This window comes from Geotrypetes seraphini, chromosome 8 (genome assembly GCF_902459505.1).
Source record: "Geotrypetes seraphini chromosome 8, aGeoSer1.1, whole genome shotgun sequence".
NCBI classification, from domain to species: domain Eukaryota; kingdom Metazoa; phylum Chordata; class Amphibia; order Gymnophiona; family Dermophiidae; genus Geotrypetes; species Geotrypetes seraphini.
Window position 1 is genome coordinate 147,928,518 of NC_047091.1, and position 23,568 is coordinate 147,952,085.

Here is a 23,568-nt window from a genome sequence, read left to right on the forward strand (position 1 = left end):
GGTGAGGGGGTATTATTTAGAATGATGTGGGGGTATATTAAGGTGTTTATAGATATTTACTTATTCTTTGATTAACTGAGGGAGGGGTAGGGGAGATAATTTTCTGTCATCAACTCCTGTTTATTGTGCTTTAATCTTAATTATTATATGTATGTGTATCAATTATTGTGCACAACTGTATTTATGAAAATTAAATAAAGTAAAAAAAAAATAGACCTCTTGGTAAAAAAAAAAAAAAAAAAAAAAAAGCTCACAAAGGGTACATAGAAACACATTAGAAAAATTACAATACTGAAATTACAGGCCTATCTACAAGCCATAAGGGTGAAATTTTATTGCTTGTAAAGTGAGTGCAAGGCCAGCCTACTGTGAATTAACAATTACTATGGTTAACTTTAAGGTGTCTCCATGCTGTGAACCTATTAATTCTATTCAGCCGTAGTTACTAGGTCTTAAGTCAATCCTTTTTAAATAATGGCTGTAGAGCAGACTGAAATGAGTTTAATGTCGCTAAGAACATTAGCTAGCTTACCTGTTCCTTGAACTCGGTGCCATCCGCTGACAATGAACCGTTGTGGTTGAGTATTTCCCACCATTCCCCATTTCCTGCTGTATATCCCACTGCCGAGGTTCGTTGGTCTTTGTGTTCAGAATATTCACACCTCTTTTCACCTTGGCCCTGTTGGGAGTAAGCAATGCAAAATGAATGAGAAGATGAAACTGTGGACAACCTCCTTAGCTCAGGAAGAGCTCGCTGCAGCTGAAAGAACTGAACGAAAGATTTATACTTGCATTAAGGATGTTTCTCTCATTCTTGTATCTAGGGGGGGAAAAAAAGCTTAGTAAATCAGGCCTTAAAATCCTGTCAGACCAATCGAAGATGCGCAGAAGCAAGCATGAAACTAAGGGCCCCTTTTACAAAGCCAACGATAGCGATTCCAGCACTGAAAATGCAATGCAGCCCGTTCAATTCCTAGGGGCTGCATTGACATTGCTGCGCTGGGACTCACTACCATAACTTTGTAAAAGGGACCCTAAATCTACATTTTATTTCTTTGTGGCAACTATATGCTATTTTAGTCACATTTGGAAGACCCGTATAGGGCAATTATAAAGTATATCCACAGGATCCACAAGGCGACACCGGGGAGGGACCTAGCGGAGGAACCACGCAAGAGGAGGAGACCGCGACTCACCAGGACCCCGAGGGAGAGACACCGCTCTACACCGAGGACACGGACCTGAGACAGAGGAGGTTGCTGAGGAAAGGGAAGTCTGCTATTGTGGTGGGAGACTCGATCTTGAGAGAGGTAGATAATCACGTAGCTGGAGGAAGGGAGGACCGGCTAGTGACTTGTCTCCCAGGGGCCAAGACACGAGACATCACTGATAGGATCGAGAGGATCCTGGACGGAGCAGAGACAGAGGAGACTGCGGTGATAATCCACGTCGGAACAAATGATGTGAGCCGGCGGAACTTCAGCATGGCCACACTGACTGACCAGTTCAGGGTCCTGGGACGAAAGCTGAAGCGGAGTACACGGAGGATAGCATTCTCAGAGATCCTGCCTGTACCGAGGGCAGATGCAAAGAGGCAGGCAGACCTCCAGGCTGTGAATGCATGGTTGAGGAGATGGTGCCAGGAGGAGGGCTTCCACTTTGTGAGGAACTGGACGTCCTTCTGGGGAAAGAGCAAGCTCTACCGGCGGGACGGACTACACCTGAGCATAGCAGAAACTAGACTACTGGCAGCCAATGTGAGGAAGGAGATCGAGAGGGCTTTAAACTGAGGAGAGGGGGAAAGCCGACAGCTGAACTGATGTTGACACTTCGGACAACAGTATCCAGAACAGATGCTGAACGGGCTGACTGCAGGGAGGAAGTAGAGGGACCGGTGGATCTTGTGATCAGACAGCGAGGGAACCATCAGGTAAAGGGAGCTTGCTGGGAGGAGACTAAGGGGCATGGAGACACAGGGGGACTGGGTGGCACAAGGGCGAAAGCTGAGGGCAATATAGAGGTGCCACAAGGCGAGGGGGATCAAACAGAGGTTCAAGGGATGATAGCCCAGGAGGGGGCTGGTAGGGCTAGAAAACCCAGAGGAAAAGCGGGGAAGTGGGGTGGCGGGAATATGGGGAAGCTGAAAGTTACGAGGGCACAGGCTGAGAGCAAAGCAGAAGCACAGGGAACGGGAGAACTGCCCGAAACTCAAGGGGAGGCGGCCCAGGTAAATGCAGAGGTAAATGCAGAAGTGGAGCAAAAACGACGGGACCTGCGGTGCTTATACGCAAATGCAAGAAGCCTCATGGCCAAGATGGGTGAACTAGAAGTCGTGGCCAAGGGGGAGGACCTGGATATAATTGGAATTACAGAAACCTGGTGGTCAGAGGAAAATCAATGGGATGTGGTGCTGCCGGGGTACAATCTCTACAGGAGGGACAGGACCCACAAGAAGGGGGGAGGCATAGCACTATATATAAAGGACTCTATCTACTCGGTCGGGATGGATATGGCAACGAAGGCAGAGGGGCTGGAATCGCTATGGGTCAAATTGCCGAGAAACAAGGGTGCAGACATAAAACTGGGGCTGTACTATCGCCCAACTGGTACGCCAGAAGGAGTTGGACACGACTTGGAAGCTGAACTGAGACAGGAATGCAGGACTGGAAGTGTAACAGTGATGGGGGACTTCAACTACCCGGGGATAGACTGGAGTACGGGTCACTCCAACTGCACTAGGGAAACAGGATTTGTAGAAGCTGTGAGGGACTGCTTCATGGAGCAACTAGTCAAGGAACCGACGCGAGGGGGTGCTACTCTTGACCTCATCCTAAACGGATTAGGGGGGCCTGCAAGAGGGGTAGAAGTGGGAGGACCGCTAGGCAACAGTGATCACAACGCGATCAGATTCACATTAGAAAGGGGGACACCCATAGTAAGGAGGACCGCAACAACTGCGCTCAACTTCAGGAAAGGGAACTATGTTGCTATGAGGGAAATGGTGAGGAGAAAGCTCAGAAACATCTTTAGGATGGAGACTGTAGGAAGCGCCTGGACCCTATTCAGGGACACCCTGCAGGAAGCACAAAGAATGTACGTCCCCAGTTTCAGGAAAGGCTGCAAGAACAAGCGGTCAAAGGACCCGGTTTGGATGTCAACTGAAGTAAAGAGGGCAATAAATGACAAAAAAGTATCCTTCCGGAGATGGAAAAAGGACCCAACGGAGGAAAATCACCAGGCGCACAGGAAATGCCAAAAAGAATGCCACCGAGAGGTTAGAAAAGCAAAAGGGGAATACGAGGAGGGGCTGGCCAGGGAGGCAAAAAACTTCAAGGCATTCTTCAGTTACGTAAAGGGGAAGCGACCAGCGAGAGAGGAGGTGGGGCCGTTGGATGATGGGGATAGGAAGGGAGTAATTAAGGAGGATAAAGAGGTAGCTGAGAGGTTGAACACATTCTTCTCGTCGGTTTTCACGAGTGAAGACACATCTAATATACCGGACTCAGAGGAGCTCATGAGTGGGGAACAGGCCAAAAAATTGGAGCACATAGAGGTAAGTAAGGAGGATGTCCTCAAACAGATAGACAGGTTAAAATGCGGCAAATCACCGGGCCCGGACGGGATCCACCCAAGGGTTCTGAAGGAATTAAGACAAGAAATAGCGGGCACAATCAAGCATGTTTGCAACCTATCCTTGAAAACTGGAGAGGTACCAGAGGACTGGAAATTGGCGAATGTCACACCTATCCTCAAGAAGGGATCGAGGGGTGACCCCGGGAACTACAGGCCGGTGAGCCTGACTTCAATTATAGGGAAGATGGTGGAAGCTATGATCAAGGACGGCATTTGCGAGCACATCGAGAGGAATGGCCTACTGAGAACTAGCCAGCACAGATTCTGTAAGGGAAGGTCGTGCCTAACGAACCTTCTGTACTTCTTTGAGGGAATAAGCAGTCGGGTGGACAATGGGGAACCCATAGACATCATTTACCTCGATTTTCAAAAGGCTTTCGACAAGGTGCCACATGAAAGGCTGCTTAGGAAGCTGTGGAACCATGGGGTGGGAGGGGATGTGCACAGATGGATCAAGCACTGGTTGTCGGGTAGACTGCAGAGGGTCGGAGTAAAGGGCCAATATTCTGACTGGCGGGGAGTCACGAGCGGTGTGCCACAGGGATCGGTGCTGGGGCCGTTACTCTTCAACATATTTATCAATGACCTGGAAAAGGAGGCAAAGTGCGAGGTTATAAAATTTGCAGACGATACCAAACTGTGCGGCAGAGTTAGGTCCAGGGAGGAGTGTGAGGACCTACAAAGAGACCTGGACAAGCTGGAAGACTGGGCAAACAAATGGCAAATGCGCTTTAACGTGGAAAAATGCAAGGTCATGCATATAGGGAAAAAGAACCCGTTGTTCAACTACAAATTGGGGGGGGCATTGTAGGGAGACAGCAGTCTTGAGAGGGACTTGGGTGTGCTGGTGGATGCATCACTGAAGCCATCTGCACAGTGCGCAGCAGCCTCAAAAAAAGCCAACAGGATGCTGGGCATCATAAAGAGGGGCATAACAACCAGGACGCGGGAAGTCATCATGCCATTGTATCGAGCGATGGTGCGTCCACATCTGGAATACTGCGTTCAGTATTGGTTGCCGCACCTCAAGAAGGACATGGCGGTACTTGAGAGAGTCCAAAGGAGAGCAACGAAACTGGTAAAAGGGCTGGAACACTGCCCATACGCCGAGAGGTTGGATAGGCTGGGGCTCTTCTCTCTGGAAAAAAGGAGGCTCAGGGGAGATATGATAGAGACCTTCAAGATCATGAGGGACATAGAGAGGGTGGATAGGGACAGATTCTTCAGACTGAGGGGGACAACAGGTACGAGGGGGCATTCGGAGAAACTGAAGGGAGATAGGTTCAAAACAAATGCAAGGAAGTTTTTCTTCACTCAAAGGGTCGTGGACACTTGGAATGCGCTACCGGAGGAAGTGATCAGGCAGAGTACGGTACAGGGATTCAAACAGGGATTGGATGGATTCCTGAGGGATAAAGGGATCGTGGGATACTGAGAGAGGTGCTGGGATGTAACACAAGTATAGAAAGCTAACCAGGTAATAAGTATAGAAAGCCAACCAGGTCGTGCATGGGCAAGACCGGAGAGTTAGGACTTTGATGGGAAGATAGGACTTTAATGAGAAACCAAGGTGGCAATGGGCCCCTTCTGGTGATTCAGACAGGTCGTGACCTGTTTGGGCCGCCGCGGGAGCGGACTGCTGGGCAGGATGGAACTATGGTCTGACCCGGCGGAGGCACTGCTTATGTTCTTATGTGCCAACCGTGCACTGTAATTCATGAACATAACTACATATATAGGGTAAGCCACTGCTTGCCTAGATCAGTAGCTTGGATTGATGCTACTCCTTTGGCTTTGACCTGGTACTAGGGACCTGGATTGGCCACTGTGAGAACGGGCTACTGGGCCTGATAGGCCTTTGGTCTGACCCAGTATGGCTATTGTTATGTTCTTATATGAGCCATGTTTAAGACAATCAAGCCATCGTAACATTACTGATGAGGTTGGTTCTGAATCTGAGGCACTGTGGAATCAGGTATTATGACATCAAAGCCTCAGCTCTGGAATGTTGCTTTCTTTGGGTTTTGGCCAGGTACTAGTGACCTGGATTGGCTACCGTGAGAACGGGCTACTGGGCTTGATGGACCTTTGGTCTGACCCAGTAAGGCTATTTTTATGTTCTTATATATGCATATATATGTTCACAGATGTGTCTAATTACCAGAATTCTGCCTAAGTGCTATTCTGTAAATACACATGTATCTTACACAGAGCCTGTTTAACAGCAGAGCCTACACGTAAGCAAACTCTGAGTAGAGCATCAGTAGGATTCACTTAACATATGCAACTCATATATCTCTGGAATTTAGGTGCACACACTAATACCAGATCTCTGACTGGCACAAATGCTCATGCCTTCGGGCCTTTATCTGCCGTCATCTACTATGTTACTATGCAAGCACAGAGGGTCAGATTCTATAAGGACACCTAACTTTGGAATCCACGCACAACTTTTATTTTAATAAATTAATGATAAAAATAATGATAACAATAAAAACAATTGTAATTAATTGGAAGGATTTTTCTAAATTGGACTATAATATGTGGTGGAGTATGTCATAAAATTAATAAAATGGTCTAGAGTCCATGACTCGAGTTCTAAGGTCCCAAGATTTGGAATTGCCTTCCAGCCTGCTTGCAACAGATCCCTTCCTACCTTCAAGTCAGGAAATCACTAAAGACACATCTATTCTCACTGAAATGAACTCTATATTAACTGATCCTTAATACGTAAGCCACAATGATTCCTTGCTGATAATTGTGGGATATAAGAAATGGTATGGTATGGTACTTGGATGAACACTTCCATTTTGGCCTCAATTCTATAAATGACCTCTATAAAACTACAATACACTTATGGTGAGTGAGACCTGGGGTGTCAGATGTGACCAGTTTAAGCAAGAACGCTTTCACGGTCTGTCAATTCTTCATACATCCCCATTCATCATAATAATATGCTTTTTATAGAAAAAATTTTTTTAAAATTCTTTTTTCTTTGTCATATTATATCAGTGCTACTATCTAAGATTTTAAAGAACTTATCTTTAAAAGGCTGTATCTTCAGTCCATTATAGGTAATGAAGGAACATATCGTGTATTCCAGTGTTCCATGCAATTCAATACTCCCCTCTCCCCTCTTGCATGGAACACTGGAATACACGATATGTTCCTTCATTACCTATAATGGACTGAAGATACAGCCTTTTAAAGATAAGTTCTTTAAAATCTTAGATAGTAGCACTGATATAATATGACAAAGAAAAAAGAATTTTAAAAAAAATTTTTCTATAAAAAGCATATTATTATGATGAATGGGGATGTATGAAGAATTGACAGACCGTGAAAGCGTTCTTGCTTAAACTGGTCACATCTGACACCCCAGGTCTCACTCACCATAAGTGTATTGTGGTTTATTCACTCGTTAATTCATACTATACGTTTGTGAGGATGGCTCTATAAAACTAGGCACCTAGGAACATGGTGCAGAGCAGCTGTCAGAATTCAATTAGGTACTATTTAAAGAATCGTACCTAGTGGTGCCCAAATTGTACTTAGGAACCGGTAGGAGTCAAAATCTTAGGTGCCCCCTGTTTATGCCAGGGTTTTCTTGGCCTAAATCAGTGCCCTGCAAACTTTTTTTTTTGCTCTGGCACACTAACGGAGCAAATTTTTTTCTGTGGTACGTCCACAACCCTGCTTGACTCCTCCCCCAGCCCTGCCCATTCCACCCACCCCCAGCCCCATCCTGGACGAACCTCGTCTCGTTTTCCCTGAGCTCAGGGCCATGTCTGGAGGGCCTCCGAGCATGCGCAAATGTCAGCGCGATGATGTTGGGTGCATGCATGCATGTACACGATGTCATCACGTTGACATCCGTGCATGCTCAGAGGACCTCCAGACATGACCACAAGCTCGGGAAAAAAGAAACAAGGTTCATGTGGGGGCAGAGAGGAAGAAAGGCACCGATGTGACACTCCATATACGTCATGTGTCCTTCAGTCCCTGGTGGCACACCCGGAATCTCGCTGCAACACACAGTTTGCGATTCGCTGGCCTAAATACTGGTGTCCAAGTGCAATTTAGGCATCTATACGGAAAACACGCAAAAGATCCATTCACTATCCACTCTTAAACACTTTTTGATAGATGCCTTGGGCTAGGCACCAACTCATTTAGGCCTCTAACTAGAAATTAATTTTAACTTAAGCCAATTTTTGAGTCACTTAAGCTTCTTAGCGCCAAGTAAGCTAATTCAATAATTAAGTTAGGCACCTAAATAATCTCCCTTTTAGGCCTTTGTGATTTTACACCAATTTGTGTCCATTTGTTAATCCTTGACTTTACTCAGTGATCGAAGAAAAGGACTGAGCAGGAAATCTGCCCAAACAGATATTCAGAGTAGAGAGTTGCGCGGGGACAGAAATCCCACCCGTCCCTGCCAAAGTCTCACCTGTCCCCACCAGTCCCGGTGAGGAATCCCACCCGTCCCCGTGAGGAATCCCTCCATCTCCACCCGTCCCCATGAAGAATCCCCTCCGTCCCCACAAGGAATCCCTTCCGCCCCACCCGTCCCTATAAACTTCAGAAATAGTTATTTCATTTAATTATGCTACTGAATTAAAGGCTCTGGTAGAAACCCATTTACAAATAAGCAAAAAGACTTTATTAATTTGGAAATATTAATTAGGAAGAATACATACTTTGTAAACGGGTTTCTACCAGAGCTTCTAATGTTTATAAATTTTTATCAACACAAATTTTTATCAACACAGCAAAAAAAAAAAAAAGAAAGAATTTTTTTCCTACTTTTGTTGCCTGGTTTCTGCTTTCCTCATGTTCTCATTCAATTCCTTCCATCCACTATCTCTCTTCTCTCTGCGTCTTCCATTTGCTCTGTTACTGTGCCTCTCCCTTTCTCCCCCCTTCCAAATTGGTCTGGCATCCATCTTCTTCCCTCCACTCCCCACTTAGTCTGGCATCTCTGTCTTCTTCCCTGCCAGTGTCTTCTCCCCACTCTCTCTTCCCCATTTCCTTTCAGCGTCAGCATCCTTCTCCCCCCTCTGTCTTCCACATGTGCTTTCAGTGTCCTTCTCCCCCCTCTGTCTTCCCCATGTCCTTTCAGCGTCCTTATCTTCCCCATGTCCTTTCAGCGTCCTCCTCCCCCTCTGTCTTCCCCATGTCCTTTCAGTGTCCTTCTCCCCGTCTTCCCCATGTCCTTTCAGCGTCCTTCTCCCCCCATCTTCCCCATGTCCTTTCAGTGTCCTTCTCCACCCTTTTTCTTCCCCATGTCCTTTCAGCGTCCTTCTCCCCCCCCATCTTCCCCATGTCTTTTCAGCCTCCTTCTCCACCCCTTTGTCTTCCCCAGTGCTTTCAGCGTCCTTCTCCCCCCTCAGTTTTACCCATTTCCCTTAAGCGTCTTTTCCTCTCCACTCCACCTTTCCACCCTTTCTCTCTCCCTGCCCCTTAACTTCATGGCGCTTCCCCGCCCGCCTGACAACAGAACAGACCCGGTCCGACAAACCTCCCTGCCCTGTAGCCGCGAATCTAAATTACCTTCTTACAGCAGCTGGAGTATTGAAGCTGGTGTAAGAAGGTAATTTAGATTCGCGGCTACAGGGCAGGGTGGTTTGTTGGACCGGGCCTGTTATCAGTCGGTCGAGGGAAGTGCCACAAAGGTAAGGTGACCTGGCCGGCTCTGCACCCCCCTTAAGGCTGCACCCGGGGTGGACCTCCCTCCCCGCACCCCCCTTGGTACGCCACTGCCTTTCCCTACCTGCCCTGCTAGAGCACACAGCCGACCGGAAGTCTTCCCGATGTCAGCGCTGACGTCGGAGGAAGGGAGGGCTTTGCTTAAGCACTGACATCGTGGAAGACTTCCGATCGGCTGTGTGCTGCGGCAGGGCAGGTAGGGAGAAGATGAGCCTCGCGAGTACATCCAACCCCGCAGGAACCCCGCGACCCTAGGGGCGTCCCCACGGGATCCCCGCGACCCTAGGGGGCGTCCCCATGATCCGAAGGGGGAACCCGCGGGATTCCCGTCATCCCCGTTCCCGTGCAGCTCTCTAATTCAGAGCAAATATAGCTTTCTTCCTCCAGTCTAACCAGAGCCCAAGGAAGACCTCTTTTCAACCTATCTAAAAGTGGGCACATCCTGAAAACAAGCACATGTTTCAAGCAAGTAAGCAGCAGTCTTGGTTGGGTAATTACATTGGTGGAACCAGACTGTCCTACAGCGCATTTCGGAAAGAAATTAAGACTCTACTGTTTGATAAATTCATTTCCTAAATAGGAATATATTAATATCAATAATTCTACTTTGACTATTTTTTAGGAAATATGTTGTACTCTTGCTATTTGTATTTTGTACTTCGCTGACTGTCCAGCTCTCTTCAGTGTAAACCGCCTAGAAATCATCTTATTGTGGCGGTATAGAAGAATAAAGGTATGTTAAGTTATGTTATATTTTATTTTACAGACCACTTATATCCTAAGTGGTTTTACATTCAGGTACTTTATTATATCTCCCTATCTGTCCCAGCGGGCTCAAACTATCTAGTGTACCTGGGGCAATGGGGAGATTAAATAACTTGCCCAGAGTCACAAGGTGAGGGATTTGAACCCACAACCTCAGGGTGCTGAGGCTGTAGCTATAACTACTGCACCACACACACTCCCCATGTTTATCATCTGGAAAATCTAGTCGTGAAACTACTTAGCTACCTGACAAAATCCCTTTCCAAACTGTTCTCAGTTATTTTATTTTTCTTTTAAATGATTTTGTGAAGTGGCTTAATAGAGTTTTACCTGCGGGTGACTACCTAGTTCTTAATACAAATTTGGCACACGTTTGATTTTCCCAGTTGGCATTTATGAATTCACAATGTCCTTCAGAGAAGTCATATCATAATTTAAAAAACAAACAAGCAAAAAAAAGACATAAAGTTGTAGTTTCTGCTAGTTCTTAACTGGTTTGCATTCACGTGTTTCTTCATGTATTTTAATAGTGTATTCTCTTCAATTCATTTTAAGCATATCAGAAAGGCTTGCTCTGAGATCCGATTTATCTTTTTGATATTCTTACTGGAAGAAATTAATCATCCCTGTTATAATCCTTAATTGAACCATGAATATGCTGAGATTTGCAGTAGTTTCTACGCATTAAATATTCATAATTCTCAAAATTTTAATTTTCCACCACAAGGCTCGTTAATTAGACTGCCTAGTTTTGAAATAGCACATCTTTGAAAGATTTAGGGGCCCTTTTCCTAAAGTGCATTAGGTTTTGGCCTTAACAAAGTTAAACACAAGGTTTTAATGCATGGCAAGCCCAGAAATAGCACATCAAAAAGGGATGTATCCAGCAATTTCACGTTTTGGCTATATGCTAAAGTTATCATTGTACTAGAGAGCTGCACGGGAACGGGGATGACGGGAATCCCGCGGGAGCCGCGGGGATACCGCGGGTTCCCCCTTCGGGTCGCGGGGATCTCGTGGGGTCGCCCCCCTGGGTTCTCAGGGATCCCGTGGGACACCCCCTAGGGTCACAGGGATCCCATGGGGATGCCTCCGATGGTCGCAGGGTTCCTGCGGGGCTGGATGTACTCAGCCGCGAGGCTCGTCTTCTACCTACCTGCCCTGCGCAGCACACAGCCGACCGGAAGTCTTCCCGATGTCAACACTGACGTTGGAGGGAGGGCTTAAGCAAAGCCCTCCCTCCCTCCGACGTCAGTGCTGACATCAGGAAGACTTCCGGTCGGCTGTGTGCTGCGGCAGGGCAGGTAGGGAAAAGGCAGTGGCATACCAAGGTGGGGGGGGGGGCGGGGAGGGTGATCCGACCCTGGTGCAGCACAGCCGGCCAGGTCCCCTTACCTTTGTGGCGCTTCCCCCGACCGACTGACCGACAACAGGCCCAGTCCGACAAACCTCCCTGCCCTGTAGCCGCGAATCTAAATTACTTTCCTACAGCAGCTTCAATACTCCAGCTGCTGTAAGAAGGTAATTTAGATTTGCGGCTACAGGGCAGGGAGGTTTGTCAGACCGGGCCTGTTCTGTTGTCAGTCAGGTGGGGAAGCGCCACAAAGGTAAGGGGCAGGGAGGGAGAAAGGGAGGAAAGGTGGAGTGGAGAGGAAAAGACGCTTAAGGTAAAACTGAGGGGGGGAGAAGGACGCTGAAAGCACTGGGGAAGACAAAGGGGTGGAGAAGGACGCTGAAAGGACATGGGGAAGATGGGGGGGAGAAGGACGCTGAAAGGACATGGGGAAGACAGAGGGGGGAGAAGGACGCTGAAAGCACATGGGGAAGACAAAGGGGTGGATAAGGACACTGAAAGGACATGGGGAAGACGGGGGTGAGAAGGACGCTGAAAGGACATGGGGAAGACGGGTGGGAGAAGGACGCTGAAAGGACATGGGGAAGACAGAGGGGGAGAAGGACACTAAAAGCACATGGGGAAGACAGAGGGGGAAAAGGACACTGAAAGCACATGGGGAAAACAGAGGGGGGAGATGGACGCTGAAAGGAAATGGGGAAGAGAGAGTGGGAAGAAGACGCTGGCAGGGAAGAAGACAGAGATGCCAGACTATGGGGGGAGCGGAGGGAAGAAGATGGGTGCCAGACCAATTTGAGAGGGGGCAGAAAGGGAGAGGCACAGTAACAGAGCAAATGGAAGACGCAGAGAGAAGAGAGATAGTGGATGGAAGGAATTGAATGAGAACATGAGGAAAGCAGAAACCAGCCAACAAAGGTAGGAAAAAAATTCTATTTCTTTTTTTTTTTTTTGCTTTAGGATAAAGTAGTATATTAATTGTGTTGATAAAAATTTATAAACATTAGAGGCTCTGGTAGAAACCCGTTTACAAAGTATGTATTCTTCCCAATTAATATTTCCAAATGAATAAAGTCTTTTTGCTTATTTGTAAATGGGTTTCTACCAGAGCCTTTAATTCAGTAGCATAATTAAATGAAATAACTATTTCTGTAGTTTATAGGGATGGGTGGGGATGGAGGGGATTCCTCCCGGAGACGGGTGGGGACGGAGGCGATTCCTCGCGGGGATGGGTGGGGACAGAGGGATTCCTCGCGGGGACGGGTGAAGACGGGTGGGATTCCTCACGGGGACGGATGGGACTTTGGCGGGGACAGGTGGGGACGGGTGGGATTTCTGTCCCCGCGCAACTCTCTACATTGTACAGGACCAATAGATGTTAATGCTGTGCTAAGGCACCCCCTCCCCTCCCCCTCCTTCCGGGATAAGGAGAAGGTGCTAAGAACTCCTTGATCAGTTACCAGCTGTCCTGGATAAAGTGATTAAGAACTCATTCAAGCATGGATCAGAAAAGTTGCCTTCAAAGGTCAATCTTTAGGTGCAACAGTCAGTGGTGTGATGACGTTTAAATTAAGGGATTCAGTAGATGTGCTAAACCAGGGATCTCAAAGTCCCTCCTTCAGGGCCACAATCCAGTCGGGTTTTCAGGATTGCTCCAATGAATATGTATTGAAAGCAGTGCATGCACATAGATCTCATGCATATTCATTGGGGAAATCCTGAAAACCCAACTGGATTGCGGCCCTCAAGGAGGGACTTTGAGACCCCTGTGCTAAATCAAGGGTGTCCAACCTCGGCCTTCGTCAGGTTGGGTTTTCAGGATTTCCAAATGCATGAGATCTATCTGCATACAATGAAGGCACTGCATGCAAATAGATCTCATGCATATTCATTGGGGAAATCCATCAAGTCCAGCATCCTGTTTCCAACAGTGGCCAACCTAGGTCACAAGTATCTGGCAAGATCCCAAAGAATAAAACAGATTTTATGGTGCTTATCCTATATAGAACAAAGAAAGGGAAGTCGAAGTACACAATAAACCAAATATGACCCAATAAAGAGTGTAGACCAGGGGTGCCCACACTTTTTTGACTTGCGAGCTACTTTTAAAATGACCAAGTCAAAATGATCTACCAACAATAAAATTTAAAAAAAACACACGCACACTGTATGCATAGAATTGTTAATTATCATTCCTATTCCGGGGTATTTTCAAAGAGGTCAAAGCAGATGACTCTATGCACTGTCACCTCAGTAACAACCATACAAAAATAGACAAATACCCACCCCCCTCCATTTTTTACTAAACCACAATAGCAGTTTTTAGCGCAGGAGCTGCGCTGAATGCCCAGCGCTGCTCTCGACGCTCATAGGCTCCCTGCGCTAAAAACCACTATTGCGGTTTAGTAAAAGGGGACCATATTGTAAAATATAGACAGCAGATATAAATTCAGACACATTTTGATCACTAAATTTAAAATAAAAATCATTTTTCCTACCTTGTCTGGTGATGAGTCTCTGGTTGCACTTTCTTCTTCTGACTGTGCATTCAATCTTTCTTTCAGCCTGTATGCTTCCTCTCCTCCACACCTCATTCCCTCCCCCAACTTTTTCTTCCTCTCTCCCTGATCTTTCTTTCTTTCTCTCTTCAATGCCCCTTTCTTTTTTTCTGTTTCTCTTCTTTCCTTCTGTTTTCCTGCCTGGCCCTTTCTTTCTTTCTCCCTGCCCTTCCCCAAGTCACTGCCACTGCCGCTGCCATCGGGGAACAGGACCCAAACGCCACCAATGGATAACGCCGCCGCCGCCCCATGCTCTCTCTGCTTCGGGCCGATCAATCTTCCTCTCCCCGATGTCAATTCTGCCGTCGGAGAGGAAGTTCCGCCCAGCCAGGCAGCGATTGAGTGGCCCGAACTTCCTCTCCGACGGCAGAATTGACGTCAGGGAGAGGAAAATTGATCGGCCCGATAGATCGCCAAGGCAAAGTGAGTCCTGGATGATCGACTCACTTTGCCTTGGCGAGCAACCAGTCGATCGCGATCGACCTATTGGGCACCCCTGGTGTAGACGCTTGAAGAACTGGGACATATATTTCTTTAATCATGCTGGAAAAGACCCGACACTGTCAGTGTTTCAGCTCTTAGCCTGACTCAGGGGTCTTTGAGGTGTTCATGCAATTTTTCTTTTTCCTTTGTCAAACAGGGAAGGAGCACAAGATTTACTCCCATAAACTGCTGAAAACAGTTTCATTAAAAATTGGGACAAAAGAAAAAGAAAAATTGCATGAACACCTCAAAGACCCCTGAGTCAGGCTAAGAGCCGAAACACTGACAGTGTCGGGTCTTTTTCCATCCGGATTACAGAAATATATGTCCCAGCTCTTCAGTGGTGCTTATCCTAGGAATAAGCAGTGGATTTTCCCAAGTCCATCTTAATAATGGTTATGGACTTTCTTTTAGGAAATTATCCAGACCTTTATTTTTTAAAACCCTGCTAAGCTTCAGTTTAGAAACATAGAAAAAAGCGGCAGAAAAGGGCTAAAGCCCACCAAGTCTGCCCATTCCAAGTATCCCCCCCCCCTGAATTTACTCCCTTAAAGATCCCACAAGAGTATCCCATTTTTTCTTAAAATCCGTCACGCTGCTGGCCTTTATCATCTGGAGTGGGAGTCTGTTCCAATGATCCACCATTCTTTCGGTGAAGAAGTACTTCCTGGAGTCGCCATGAAACTTCCCTCCCCTGATTTTCAGCGGATGCCCTCTGGTGGTCGAGGGTCCCATGAGCCAGAAGATATCATCTTCTGACTCGATGCGTCCCATGATGTATTTATATGTTTCAATCATATCTCCCCGTTCTCTTGTAATGTAATGTAAATGTAATGTAATGTAATTTATTTATGTAATGTAATGTAATTTATTTCTTATATACCGCTACATCCGTTAGGTTCTAAGCGGTTTACAGAAAATATACATTAAGATTAGAAATAAGAAAGGTACTTGAAAAATTCCCTTACTGTCCCAAGGCTCACAATCTAACTAAAGTACCTGGAGGATAATAGAGAAGTGAAAAGTAGAGTTAGAGGAAAAATAAAAATAAAATAAACATTTTAACAAGACAGCATTGATCTAAATACTTTGGAAGGTAGAAGAGAGGAGAGAAAGGAATAGAAGCAGAAGGGGGAGTCGTTGAACAGTAGAATTCTGGAGAAATTTAAATGATAGAAATAGAACAAAACAAAGACAAAAGGCAAAACAATAGATAAGATTAAAGATAAATCATAAGCTGGAAAGAAAAATAAAATAAAACTTTGTCTTCAATCCACGGTTTCAGCGTCAGTGATGAAGTGGAGCAAGTAAGTTTAGGAGGAGCGATTGACGTTTCCAGAAAGGGCTTCTTCTTCTTCTTTCCTCGAGTGAGTACAGTCACAATTTCTTTAGTCTTTCTTCATACGTGACCATGACCATCCTGGTGGCCGTTCGCTGAACCGACTCGATCCTCAGCACGTCCTTTCGGTAGTGTTTGTTCAGCTTTCAGCAGCAGTCACTAGGCTGCCTTCCAGAAGTGACTGCCTAGTTTTGCCTAATGGTTGGGCCAGCCCTGACTACTGGGAAGTTAACTTCTGGGAAAATAAAGCAAATTTAGGTCTACGTGATACAAAGAAGGTCCATTACACACACACACATACTTCAAAATATTTTTTTTTGTAATTATCTCCATTCCTAAGTTCAGTGTGCAAGTTTGCGCATCATTGTACTGAACAAATAAAGCTTTTAAACAAGATATTTCCTTATTTAAAACATTTATATTCCACCTTTGGCCAAAGCGGCTTACAATTAACGTACACAGACATTAAGTATGCATTAAAATCTTAAACATTCATGTCGTAGACAAGAGGAAAAGGAGACAAAGATCTAAATGTAAACATTGTATCATCCACACTCTAATAAATGATTAAATATTCAATATAAAATAAGGTATGGCTAATAGAAAAATGCTCGCGCAAAATGGTAAGTTTTTAACAGTTTTCTAAAATGCAGCAGATTTCCACAAAATCTCAATGTGCCTGTTAAAGCATTCCAAAGAGAAGGGCCCGCAGTGGAGAAACAGGACTTCCTTCTTCGCAACACAACATATTTAGTATGCCCATATCAAGTAACAAGTGTTTCTCAGACCACAATGCTCTGGACGGCTTGTACAGTGGCATATCCTCTATAATAAAACCCTAAGGGGCTCATAATCGATAAAAAAAATAAAAAAACGTCTAAAAAGTGGCCTAAATGTGTACTTGAACGATCAAAAAGCCTGATCGTCCAAGTACTCATAATCAAAACTGGTTTTAGACGTATCTAAAACCAGCTTAGGCCTTTCCCCTGCCTCTAAACGCATAGAGCGAAAAGAGGCATTTTTAGAGGAGGGGAAAGGGCGGGCAGTAGGCGGGAGGTGGGCCGACCTACACCTAGACATACAGCAGGTATAACCAAAACTTTTGACAGTTACCTAGTCGGCACTTATACGTTTTGACTTAGACCAAGTCAAAACAGGTATAAGTGCCGAAAAAGGGGCCGCAGAGCTGATGGCGGCTGGCACGATCAGCTCAGCGGCCCAGCAACCTACCCACCCTCTACCGCAACCATCGGGGCAGGAGAGATGTCTCATCTCCCCTGCCTCAATAGCAATACCACCAAGTGCCGCCAAACTCGGCATTTCGGATTGCTAAAGCAGCAGGAGAGATGACCCATCTCTCCTGCAGCGATCCACTTCTCCCCCCAATCCGATCGGGCCAGCCCAAGCCCTCTTGGACCCGCCGACAACAATCGGGGCAACAGGGACCCCAAGCCATCTTGCCCTGTCCAACCGCGACCCCCCCCCCCCCCCCTGACTCGATCGGGGCAAGAGGGAGCCCAAGCCCTCCTTCCCCGCGGCACCCCTGAACTCCTGACATGATCAGGGCAGGAGGGAGCCCAAGCCCTCCTGCCCCACTGAAAACCCACCCGCCTGACACGATCAGGGCAGGAGGGAGCCCAAGCCCTCCTGCCCTGCCGAAACCCCCTAACCCCCACCCCTACTAAAATACGGGCAGGAGGGATCCCTAACCCTCCTGCCCTTGATGCAACCCCCCATGAGCGCCCCACGAACCCCTGATCTGCCCCCCCACCCCCAATCCCCCTCCCCATACCTTAAAATCGTTGGTTAGACAGACAGGTGCCAACCCCGTCCATCCGACAGACCAGCCATCCCTAGAATGGCTTGCCTTAAGGCCTGATTGGCCCAGGCGGCTCAAACCCTGCCTACAGGTGGGGCCTGAGGCGCATGGGCCAACTGGAATAGGCCAGAGAGACAGACAGCCAGCAGCCAAAGAGAGAGAGACAAAGAAAAAAAAGACAGAAAGCGGCCAAGGAGAGAGAGAGACAGAAAGAAAGACAGACAGAAAACGGCCAAGGAGAGAGAGAGAGAAAGACAGACAGACACATCTATTCTAGCACCCGTTAATATGACGGGCTTAAAGACTAGTTATAGAATCTTATAGTAAAAAAATAATCAAAAAATAAAACATCAGCAAACAGGTAGAGTTTAAATGGGAGCCATTTGTACTTGGTGAGGATAATCATGCATGACTGGCTCCTGGCCCTCTGCCACTGTGAGAACCTTCATTTCTCCTGTTGTTCCTGAAAAATAACTCCGGCAAGGGAGCCGGCCAACTGGCAGTTCAAGTCAGAGCTTCAGTCTGGCCTGCTCCCTGCTGGCCTTGCCGTATTGTATTTTTTAGTTGAAAGATGCGGCAGCGGCTTCTCTCATGATCCCCACCTGCGTCGGAAGTCCAACGCAGGTGGGGATCGTGAGAAGAGCCACCACCGCGTCTTTCAACTAAAAAATACAATACGGCAAGGCGAGCAGGGAGCAGGCCAGACTGAAGCTCTGACTTGAACTGCCAGTTGGCCGGCTCCCTTGCCGGAGTTATTTTTCAGTTTAAAGGTGCCGCCGCAGCTCCTGTCACGAGCCGCTCCTGCTTCAGAGAAGACTTCTAATGCAGGCGGGGATCGTTAGAGGAGCCGCCGTGGCACCTTTAAACTGAAAAATAACTCCGGCAAGGGAGTCGGCCAGATCACCATGGCAACCACTCCCCCCCCTCCCGCCCTCTCTCTGTCTGCCGAAAAAACCCCAAAAATCCCAACAAACGCTAGCATATAGGGGGAAAGGGGAACTTGCAACAACAAAAACTCCCGATGCCCACGACTGTGACCCCCCCCCAAAGTAAACTCCCCTGGAGCAAGGGGGGAGAGGGAGATCATTCCCATCTGTCCGAAGAAGGAACCGGTAGGTTAGACGGTCAGCTGGGGGCAGGAGCAAGGGAATCAATCATGAAATGAGGGTGGAGGACAAGGAGGAGAATGATAGTTGGGTGGGGGCGGAAAGAGATGCCTGATTGGGAGTTGGGGCCTGGGTTGGTGAGGAGAAGAGAGACATGGGATAGCCACTAGAAAGAGAGCCTTTGGGCTGGTGAGAGAAGCAGGCATTTGGAGTGCAGGTAGGAGAGAGAGAGTGCATGGATGAGGTGGCCCACCACCACCTCAGCGAACGAGAGCTAAAGGAATCCCTCCCCTCCCAGGAGTGTGCGGGCAACTGACCACAGCTGTATTGAGGAAAGGGCAAGGGATCCCTTAGCTGGCACCGCTGGAAGGCGGCTTCAGTGAGGGTCTGGGCAGGGAGAGAGACAGAAAGAAAGGGACAGGGGGGCAGGAGAAAGACAGACAGACATCTATTCTAGCACCCGTTAATGTAACGGGCTTAAACACTAGTAAGATATATTTGCATACAATTTACCAAAGTCATTTTCACTCAACCACTGGATGTCTATATGCCGGACCAAATGATAGAAAGTTTGCCTTAATGTTTTCATAAAGTAATGTGCAGTAGGGGGCAAATTCTATAAAGGGTGTCCCGATTTAGGCAGCAGTAGGCATCCTACTGCTGTCAAACCAGCCAACTGGGACACACATTTTTAGAAGAAACCTACCCGAGGCAGGCGGCCTACACTGTAGGTATTTTCGTGAGTCTAGGTCAGTATACCGCAAACTGTGTGATGCGGTAGATTCCAGGTGTGCCATGAGACGCTGGCAAGAAGGAGAGGCGCCAGCTGGAGGAGCCATGGGCACCTGGGCCAACCGGAGTCTTAGGCCTCCTTCCCAGTGCATTCTGGGATGCACTTGGAATGGCCTATGACTCTGATTGGCATGATACCAATGCACTGAGAAGGAGGCCTAAGTTTTGGAAGGTTCTGGCAGGAAGGAGTGGGCATCCTCCTGCCAGGGGACTTCAAGGGGGAGCTCGGGGGTGGCAACAAGAGGAATTGGGCATCCCTCCTGCTGCAGAGAGAGTCGGGGGGGGGGGGTGGTCACTGATGCTGCCACTCAGTTGATTACAGCAGGGAGATTCCCTTGCCACGATCAGCTCAGCGGCTACATGGGTGCCAGTTAGAGAATTGGGGTTGTTAGGCAAGGGCAGAAGTGATTCTGTATAGGACGCTCGTGTGTGATTCTCAGCTGCTTCTTAGGCAACTGCAGAAACCAGTATCCCATACTGTTATTTTGACTTTAAATAATACATATGTACTTCCCAGTTCAAATAAATATACTGCATGGCTCACGCACACAAAAATTGTCGATATCTCTTGGACTGCGTGAAGGACCCCACACTCCAACTCCTGCAGTTTATTGTACACACCTGAAGATTGCCTGCAGGAATATTTTTTTTTTAACACATTGGACTGCATGGTGATTTATTTGATGTTCAAACATTTTAATGTTAACAACCCCCTCCACACACATACACATGCTCCTATTTACTTCCAAGTTCTGTGCTCAGTAATCACTGACCTACGCTTACTTCTTTCTGCCAAATTTTGCCTGTTTGAACATACCAAAAAGAACTCTCATGAATATTCATCTCATTCTTTTTGCCAGGATTTCACATCAACTTGGCATGAACCATGTCTGAAATGTCTTGATGTTCAAAAACAGTATTTTCATCCAGTTTGTGGAGGATATTTACTGTAAACAAAGAGCCACCCTCGCTCAATTATCATCTAAACAGAAGCTCCACCATTAATTAGAGATGGCCAAACAGTTTGAAGATGAGCTCAAACCAGTCCAATTTCAGTCTGGTTTGAATTTGCCAGAAAATTTAGGATTTTTTCCCAGATCTGTGGAGAAAGTTCTCAAATGTTTAAAGTAAGACCTGCAGTTTCTCATAATCTAAGTTGTCTTCTTGAAAATACAAAGCAAAATTTAGCTTGGGAATTAATCTTTTTCTTGGGGGGGGGGAGGGAGTGGAAGAGGGCTAGCAATTTCTACCTGCTCTTTTGGGTTACGGTGCCACGAATCTCAATTTACAACCTCAGCGGGATTTTGTTTTCTCTTTTCCAATCCTTTCCAACTCACCTTGTCATTCACTGCAATAACAGTCATGGGCTACGGTGGTTATTTTAGAAGCACTATTTGTGTTTTGGTTACGGACGCACCTCGAATACTGTGTGCAATTCTGGTCACCATATTTCAAAAAAAAGTTATAGCGGAATTAGAGAAGGTATAGAGAAGGGTGACAAAAAATGATAAAAAGGATGAAGAAAGGCTAAAGTGTCTAGGGCCCATCAGCTTGGAGAATAGATTGCTCAGAGGTGATATGATAGAGGTCTATAAAATACTGGGTGGAATGGGTAGATGTGAATCACTTGTTTACTTTTTCCAAAAATACTAGGACTAAGGGGCATGTGATGAAGCTACTAAGTAGTAGATTTAAAACAAACAGGAGAAAATATTTTGTTGCACAACATGTAATTAAACTCTAGAATTCGTTGCTGGAGAATGTGGTGAAATCTTTTAGCTTAGCAGGGTTTGAAAAAGGTTTGGATAATTTCCTAAAAGAGAAGTCCATAGGCATTATTGAGATGGATTGGGGAAATCCACTGCTTATTCCTAGCAGCAGTTTTACTATTTGGGATCTAGCTAGGTATTTGGGACCTGGGTTGGCGACTGTTGGAATAGGATACTGGTCTTGTTGGACATTCAGTCTGTCCCAGTATGGCAATCCTTATGTTCTTCTTGTCATTTAAATATATGATGAGTCCCTAAAATGTCAGATTGGTTCCCAAATATAAATGTAATCTTTTGTGTTCAAAAGTGTGTTTTTAACTAGTCTTTGGTATGTGTGCTGAGTGGTCCTAGGTTCAAGCCTGAAGAGGAGCAGCAGGAAGAAAATTAATGACAATGATAATAGTCAAGTGGTTGCATAAAAAGGTATATATTATATATTGTGTATATATAGAGAAATAGGCTTTTACAAATACAGAGTATACAATTGAATTTAGAGTTACTCCCATGCTTTTGTGAATGAGAGAGAAAAGGCAGTTTTCTTGTGTATCTCTGAATACGTGAGTTGTGGAGGTGTGAAAAGGCTGAGAGGGGGAAGAGAGGAGGCAATAGGGACATAAGCAAGGGTCCAGAGAAGGGGACGGGGCAGTTCAAATAGAGTTAGAGAGGAAGCCTTTTATAGGTTGGAAACTTGTTCTAAAAATAGCATCTATTGTTGTTAAATACATATTTTCAAGCATCTTTCTCTGCCAAACTTGTTTGAGAAAATGGTCCTTAATTGACAAGGAAGGTGTGACACTCCTACAGGAATGGTATATGTAATCAGTCTGTCTGACATCTATTTTTCCATTCACATATTGTAGCTGTATAAGATAGCGTAGCTGGTTTTAAGAAAGGTTTGAACAAGTTCCTGGAGGAAAAGTCCTTAGTCTGTTATTGAAAAAGACATGGGGGAAGCCACTGCTTGCCCTGTATCGGTAGCATGGAATATTGCTACTCCTTGGGTTTTGACCAGGTACTAGTGACCTGGACGGGCTACTGGGCTTGATGGACCATTGGTCTGACCCAATAAGGCTATTCTTATGTTCTTATGTAGTTAACATATCTCATAAGGTCTATCTGAAATAACATTCCAGAGTCAGAATGTTTAACATAATATCCCAGAGACCTTTGCTGACATTCTGGTTAGACCAACAGAAAATGCTGATAGCTAGAATTCAGCAATGTAAGGCTGACACATATGTTATTTGAATGTTCGATGTTTCATTAGTATGATGTTGATATTACATTATATCTCTGTTATTTGAATTTCAGTGCTGTTAAATGTTTTATAGTTTCATGTTAATCCTATTAACTCAATTTGCCGATTTCAAATTTACTTCAGTTATTATATTTTTTTATATTTGGTCATTTTATTATTATTATGCTGTTAACAAAACTATACGTTTTATGTTAATCTGTACCTGCTGTACACCTCCTTGGGAGAATATATTTATAGAGGTGGTTAATAAATCCCAATAAATAAATATTGCATGGATATCCAAATCCCGATTTTATGAAACCAGGATAGGGACATCTAACACTGCAGCATGTCCATGTGGCAAAGGAATGAAGTTTGGGAATGTTTGGGCAAGGATAGGGAGGGGTCAAAATATGGTTGTTTAACTCTGATTGTAGAAGGGAAAGGACATTTATGTCCCAAAAGGTAGACGTCTGGATTTAGACTTGGAATTTGGCATATCCAGGTTACAGAAAGGTGCTCCGATTGAGCAATTTTCCATTGGATGGAGTAGGGGAAGTCACACTGTCACAGTAGGTATTTTTCTTTTCCTGGGGGGGTTCACAATAAAAAAAAAGAAAATTACAATGGGATTTGAATGGCAAACCTCTGGTTTTCTGTTCTGGTTCTCACCCAGTTGCTCTAACCATTAAGTCAGTGGTTCCCAACCCTGTCCTGGAGGACTACCAGACCAATTGGGTAATCAAGTTAGCCCTGATGAATATGCATGAGAGAGATATGCATATAATGATAATGATAATATTATAGTTATGTTTCTTATACTTTTCTTATGTACTTTAGTTTTTAATTAGTTCTTCCTTCTCCTATGTTTTCTGCTATGTACTCTAGTCTTAATTATATGTGAACCGAGTCGAGCTCCACTGGGAGATGACCCGGTATATAAACCATATTCATTAGGGCTTTCCTGAAAACCCGATTGGCCTGGTGGTCCTCCAGGACAAGGTTGG

General features: G+C 45.9%; 1 protein-coding gene across 4 annotated transcripts in view; it reads right to left on the minus strand.

Moving 5' to 3' along the window:
- TMEM132C (transmembrane protein 132C) overlaps positions 1-23,568 on the minus strand; it is a 557,469-nt gene that overhangs the window by 280,635 nt on the left and 253,266 nt on the right. For all 4 annotated transcript variants that reach the window (XM_033957218.1, XM_033957220.1, XM_033957219.1 and 1 more), the window contains exon 3: positions 533-679. In XM_033957218.1, the coding sequence (XP_033813109.1) occupies positions 533-679 (147 nt within the window). The remainder of the gene's footprint in view (positions 1-532; positions 680-23,568) is intronic.